We start from the raw sequence: 7,500 nt of genomic DNA on the forward strand, positions 1-7,500 counted from the left end.
AACCTAACCTAACCTAACCTAACCTAACCTAACCTAACCTAACCTAACCTAACCTAACCTAACCTACCTAACCTAACCTAACCTAACCTAACCTAACCTAACCTAACCTAACCTAACCTAACCTAACCTAACCTAACCTAACCTAACCTAACCTAACCTAACCTAACCTAACCTAACCTAACCTAACCTAACCTAACCTAACCTAACCTAACCTAACCTAACCTAACCTAACCTAACCTAACCTAACCTAACCTAACCTAACCTAACCTAACCTAACCTAACCTAACCTAACCTAACCTAACCTAACCTAACCTAACCTAACCTAACCTAACCTAACCTAACCTAACCTAACCTAACCTAACCTAACCTAACCTAACCTAACCTAACCTAACCTAACCTAACCTAACCTAACCTAACCTAACCTAACCTAACCTAACCTAACCTAACCTAACCTAACCTAACCTAACCTAACCTAACCTAACCTAACCTAACCTAACCTAACCTAACCTAACCTAACCTAACCTAACCTAACCTAACCTAACCTAACCTAACCTAACCTAACCTAACCTAACCTAACCTAACCTAACCTAACCTAACCTAACCTAACCTAACCTAACCTAACCTAACCTAACCTAACCTAACCTAACCTAACCTAACCTAACCTAACCTAACCTAACCTAACCTAACCTAACCTAACCTAACCTAACCTAACCTAACCTAACCTAACCTAACCTAACCTAACCTAACCTAACCTAACCTAACCTAACCTAACCTAACCTAACCTAACCTAACCTAACCTAACCTAACCTAACCTAACCTAACCTAACCTAACCTAACCTAACCTAACCTAACCTAACCTAACCTAACCTAACCTAACCTAACCTAACCTAACCTAACCTAACCTAACCTAACCTAACCTAACCTAACCTAACCTAACCTAACCTAACCTAACCTAACCTAACCTAACCTAACCTAACCTAACCTAACCTAACCTAACCTAACCTAACCTAACCTAACCTAACCTAACCTAACCTAACCTAACCTAACCTAACCTAACCTAACCTAACCTAACCTAACCTAACCTAACCTAACCTAACCTAACCTAACCTAACCTAACCTAACCTAACCTAACCTAACCTAACCTAACCTAACCTAACCTAACCTAACCTAACCTAACCTAACCTAACCTAACCTAACCTAACCTAACCTAACCTAACCTAACCTAACCTAACCTAACCTAACCTAACCTAACCTAACCTAACCTAACCTAACCTAACCTAACCTAACCTAACCTAACCTAACCTAACCTAACCTAACCTAACCTAACCTAACCTAACCTAACCTAACCTAACCTAACCTAACCTAACCTAACCTAACCTAACCTAACCTAACCTAACCTAACCTAACCTAACCTAACCTAACCTAACCTAACCTAACCTAACCTAACCTAACCTAACCTAACCTAACCTAACCTAACCTAACCTAACCTAACCTAACCTAACCTAACCTAATCTAACCTAACCTAACCTAACCTAACCTAACCTAACCTAACCTAACCTAACCTAACCTAACCTAACCTAACCTAACCTAACCTAACCTAACCTAACCTAACCTAACCTAACCTAACCTAACCTAACCTAACCTAACCTAACCTAACCTAACCTAACCTAACCTAACCTAACCTAACCTAACCTAACCTAACCTAACCTAACCTAACCTAACCTAACCTAACCTAACCTAACCTAACCTAACCTAACCTAACCTAACCTAACCTAACCTAACCTAACCTAACCTAACCTAACCTAACCTAACCTAACCTAACCTAACCTAACCTAACCTAACCTAACCTAACCTAACCTAACCTAACCTAACCTAACCTAACCTAACCTAACCTAACCTAACCTAACCTAACCTAACCTAACCTAACCTAACCTAACCTAACCTAACCTAACCTAACCTAACCTAACCTAACCTAACCTAACCTAACCTAACCTAACCTAACCTAACCTAACCTAACCTAACCTAACCTAACCTAACCTAACCTAACCTAACCTAACCTAACCTAACCTAACCTAACCTAACCTAACCTAACCTAACCTAACCTAACCTAACCTAACCTAACCTAACCTAACCTAACCTAACCTAACCTAACCTAACCTAACCTAACCTAACCTAACCTAACCTAACCTAACCTAACCTAACCTAACCTAACCTAACCTAACCTAACCTAACCTAACCTAACCTAACCTAACCTAACCTAACCTAACCTAACCTAACCTAACCTAACCTAACCTAACCTAACCTAACCTAACCTAACCTAACCTAACCTAACCTAACCTAACCTAACCTAACCTAACCTAACCTAACCTAACCTAACCTAACCTAACCTAACCTAACCTAACCTAACCTAACCTAACCTAACCTAACCTAACCTAACCTAACCTAACCTAACCTAACCTAACCTAACCTAACCTAACCTAACCTAACCTAACCTAACCTAACCTAACCTAACCTAACCTAACCTAACCTAACCTAACCTAACCTAACCTAACCTAACCTAACCTAACCTAACCTAACCTAACCTAACCTAACCTAACCTAACCTAACCTAACCTAACCTAACCTAACCTAACCTAACCTAACCTAACCTAACCTAACCTAACCTAACCTAACCTAACCTAACCTAACCTAACCTAACCTAACCTAACCTAACCTAACCTAACCTAACCTAACCTAACCTAACCTAACCTAACCTAACCTAACCTAACCTAACCTAACCTAACCTAACCTAACCTAACCTAACCTAACCTAACCTAACCTAACCTAACCTAACCTAACCTAACCTAACCTAACCTAACCTAACCTAACCTAACCTAACCTAACCTAACCTAACCTAACCTAACCTAACCTAACCTAACCTAACCTAACCTAACCTAACCTAACCTAGTCACGCGCAGCCCGCCCTGGCGACTACACACGCGCAAAGTCGGAAAAAGTTGCTCCGCGCACCTAAAAGTGTTAAAAATTCAAAGTTGCGGGAAAAGTTTCGAAAAGTTATACGTGTCGCATATCAGCGTACGCGGAAAAATGTGACGATTCTAACGGTGTTATTATTATTAATATTAAGTGCGAAAATAACGAGTTATAACAAAAAACGTTAAAATTTTACTTTCAAAAAATCCCGCTGCAAAAAGTAAAGCGACGACCCATAGTTTTTATTATATCAATGGATAGCCCTCGTCGAGCTCTACGATCCTGACCTGGGTTTGGATTTTTCCAGTGAGGAAAAGTGGAAAAATACAAGGAAAAACCAAAACCGCGTGGCCACGAGGTCAGTGATCCCGAGGTGGTGGAAGTGCGTGACATAGCTCATTCGATAGCCTGTGAAAAACTGAACCAGAAGACGTTTTCAGATGTAAAATCGGACAAAAGAATAAAAAGTTATCAAGTGTAGAAAAGTGACAAAAAGTGACCCAACTTTCAAAAATTCATAACTCAGTAAGTAGATCTGTGACATATGGTTATTGTTGTATCAGTGGATAGAGGATTTAACGCAGAATAAAACGATACCAAATTTGTAATTTTTTGGACAAGATTTCACTAAAAATAACTAAGTTAAACAAAATTGGAAAATGTAAACAAAGGTTATAAAGTTAACAAGGACTATTTTAAGGACAATTAAGCAAAAAAGGATATAACAAAAGTTGTTAATCCTATTTATTTTGTGCATAGATTAATTTAGAATAAAAATTTTGACAAAAACTTTTGAAATAAAAAAGTTTTTTTCGGAATCAAATTACGTAAATCGAAAATAAATACTTGTAAAAATTTTTCAAAAAAGGGTCATATATAGCCTATTGTATAAATAACACAGTGCTGTCTTAGATTTAAGTATTTGGACCAATAAACCTAGGTTTTTGGAAAAAATTTGTAAAAATTAAAACGCTTTTTAAAAATACTTCTAAAAAATCTAGAACTTTGTAATTTCAATATTATTGTAGAGCTAAAATTATAGTATAAATTTGACACTTAATTTAAATTTTTCGGATTAAAATTCTATTTATTATAACAATTATAAGAAAAATTTATTGTTTTTTGGAAATATTAATTCGGGGTGTTAGTTTATGTTAATTTAAAAAGTAAAATAGTGATCCTGAGGAAAATCCCTACAAAACGAGCCCAAACTCGACTAATTTTGGACAATAAATAAGGAATTTAGGACGTGAGCGGCCATTTTGGACGCCATATTGGAAATTTTAAAACTTGAATAACTTTGCAATTAGTGGGCCAATTGTAACGGGGTTTTCGGCAGGACACTTGTCACGAATTGGGCTAACGTTTTAATGACAAAAATTGTATTTAGAAAATTTGACAAAAATTGTGACAAAGCTAATAAATTTAAATAGCCCTAATCGAGCTGAGACAGACAAGCCCAAACACGACTATTTTTGGCTACGGGACTCAGGAGATACAGTCGCGGAACTAAAATCCTCCGCCATCTTGGTTTTTAATTAAAAATTTCGAATCCCTGTAGCTCCGGCCACACTTGCAGTAGGATACTCGTGTTTGGTATCGTTGGAAAGGACTTGAGAAGAGCCTTCCATTGCAGGCAATAAGACGACTCTAGATAGAGCCAGACTCTAGTAGAGCAAAAAATTTTTGTGTTTTTAAACTTAGACAAGAAATTTGATAAGAAGTAATTGTAGGAGCCTGGCGCTACCGTCTAATTAATATATAGAGACGATCTCTACAAATTGTAGAGTCATTGTAAAATAAGTTAATTAAGCTTTTTAAGCATTTATTTGCCTGTAACTGTCGTCGCGCATCAATTGCGCAATACCTAGGTTAATTGGAAAAATTTATTGACGTATAAAAGTTTTTTGACTTTATACATAGATTGTAAGTTATTAGGAGTATAAGATAAATAGTGCGACAGGGTTTATTGACCCCAACAAAAATAGACTAAAATAATTTTATTGTATATTACTTAGACTTCCGATAATAAATTAGACAAAGACAATATTAGTCCATAAAATAGAGTCAAGTAAGGTTTATTGACCTGAGTCTTAAAAATTTGTAGGTAAATTAATAGTATTGATTATCGACACATACCCCCTGACATAATGTTTGGTTTTCGTACACCGGATAAAAAGACAGATAACACAGAGACATCAGGAATGGAGAAACCCGGAACATCCCGGGTTGACCCATTATCAAATAAGACGTCCCACGTAAGGAAAAGCATTGGAGAATGGGAGAATGGAAAAGGGAAGGCAACTCAGTCCCCGACGGAATCAATAGAAGTAGAAGGGACAAGAAAAAAGGTAACGGCTACTAAAGAGAAAAACGAGAACGTAAGAAGAATGTCATCGGAGATTGTGGTCATAAGCCCACCAAAGAAACAAAGTAAAATAGCTGAGGCAAAAGCCTGCGTTACCAAAGCGAAAATTAATTTAAATATGTCAAGGAATATTAAGACAGAGATAAAGACTGGAGTGGCGGAGGCTATTGACAGGCTGTATGGAATTGTTAAGGAAATGGCTAAAGAACTGGAAAAAGGAGAAGAGAAGAAACCAAATGAGAAAGAAAGAAAAAGAGAAAACTTGGAGAAACAAAAGGAAAAGGAGAAGGAACAAGGACAAGACCTAGAAAAAGAGAAAGAGAAAGAGAGTGTCTTAATCAAGAAGATGGAAGAACACGCAAAATTAATAGAAGAAAGTAATGCAAAAATCAGAGAACTAAATGACAATCTAGAGAAGTACCAGGAAAAAGAAAAACAAACGTACGCAAACGTAGTAACGCAGAACAAAGGGAAATCGATGGAGAAAAACGTAATGCATTCGGTGGTTGTAACTGCTAAAGACGAGAATGAAACAGGAGAAGAAGTACTGAATAGAATTAGGAAAGCTGTAAATGCAAAAGATGGAGAAATAGCAGTTGAAAGGATACGCAAGGCGAAGGACAGAAAAGTTATCGTAGGATGCAGGACGGAACAGGATAGAAAACAACTAAAAGAAAGGCTAGAAACTGTAAAAGACCACTTAGAAGTACAAGAGATCAAAAATAAAAATCCGCTAGTTATCCTGCGAGACGTATTCAAATATAATAGCGATGATGACGTATTAGCCGCGTTGAGAAACCAGAATAAGAATATTTTTAAAAATCTAGAAGAAGAAAAGATGGAGATTATATATAAAAGGCGAGCCAGAAATCCACATGCAAACCATATTGTCATGAGAGTGGCCCCTCAAATATGGCAAAGAATGGTCGATGCAGAAAGAGTCCAAGTAGACTTGCAGAGAATCAGGGTCGAAGACCAGTCGCCGGTAATACAGTGTTCGATGTGTTTAGGCTACGGACACCCGAAAAGACTCTGCAAGGAACAGGTGGAAAAGTGCAGCCACTGCGGAGGACCGCACAAAAAGGTGGACTGCACAGACTGGCTCGCCGGGACTGATCCAACATGCTGCAATTGCAAGCATGAAAAGTTGGACAGAGCGGACCATAACACTTTCAGCCACGAGTGCCCGATAAGAAAGCGGTGGGACGCCTTGGCGCGGTCTGCCATTTCATATTGCTAAAGGCGCACCGGGCACTCATCCTGAACTCACTCTCGATATTCGGGGAGACGCGATAGAAAATGGTTGTTACGAAGTAGACAATTGCTCGGTTGCTCTTCTTGAGATTATGCACAATACGGGAATAGCAAACAAGAGGGAATTCCGTAACAAAATAGGAAAAAGACTAGAAGAAAACAAAATTTATAATAATATGGAATTTGAAAAAATTAAAGATAGTCGGAATAAAATAGTACATAATTTTATTAAGGCTATAATAAAACTTTTGGACGAAAAATCTAAATTATTATTGAAAGAAAAAAGAAAAAATTTGTTATTGTGGATTAAAACTAAAACTAAAGCACTTACCAACAAAAAACGTGAAGATCTGGAAAAAAGGAACCGAATATCTAGCGCCGCCCCGAGCAGCCGGGAGTGGGCTGCGAAAAAACATCAAAAGGCTGTAAAGGACATAGGAATTATCGACGCCGAGACCAGCAGAACAGACAGACAAAAATACCCGAAAACAAATGCCGAGTCGCATAATGAGGCATGTCACCCGGCACTTATCAGAGGCGAACTCGAGCGGGCAGCGGCGTCGATGAGCCCAAAAGAGCTCCAAAAATTAGTGGATCGACTGCTGACTTTTGCTGTGCGGCAACAGCACAAATACAAAAGTTGTTATTGATATTAGTAAAAATAGAATTACCTGTCTTCCTCACCGCGCAGACAAATCGACGTGGACGTCTTATGAAATTAAAATATTCAGTCCTACCGGGTCACTGCCGAGACGGCAAACCTGAAACAGAAAACATAACAAAGTAAAAATTATAAAAGAAAAACTAAAGATATATAAATAGAACAAAATTTAAAGTATTATAAAAATGGCAAAATAGAAATAGTAAAATCAAGTTGGTGATACTTATCGGCGATTATTCGGTATT

At 37.8% G+C, this 7,500-nt stretch overlaps 1 protein-coding gene across 1 annotated transcript; it reads left to right on the plus strand.

Annotated features, from left to right (window-relative positions):
• Positions 1 to 5,122: 5,122 nt before the first annotated feature.
• On the plus strand, positions 5,123 to 6,580 carry LOC123723489 (splicing regulatory glutamine/lysine-rich protein 1-like). The gene is made up of 2 exons (XM_045686277.1): positions 5,123 to 6,072; positions 6,262 to 6,580. The coding sequence occupies exons 1-2, from the start codon at positions 5,123 to 5,125 to the stop codon at positions 6,578 to 6,580; spliced, it is 1,269 nt and encodes a 422-aa protein (XP_045542233.1).
• The last annotated feature ends 920 nt before the right edge of the window (positions 6,581 to 7,500 follow it).

This window comes from Papilio machaon, chromosome Z (assembly GCF_912999745.1).
Source record: "Papilio machaon chromosome Z, ilPapMach1.1, whole genome shotgun sequence".
Classification (NCBI taxonomy): domain Eukaryota; kingdom Metazoa; phylum Arthropoda; class Insecta; order Lepidoptera; family Papilionidae; genus Papilio; species Papilio machaon.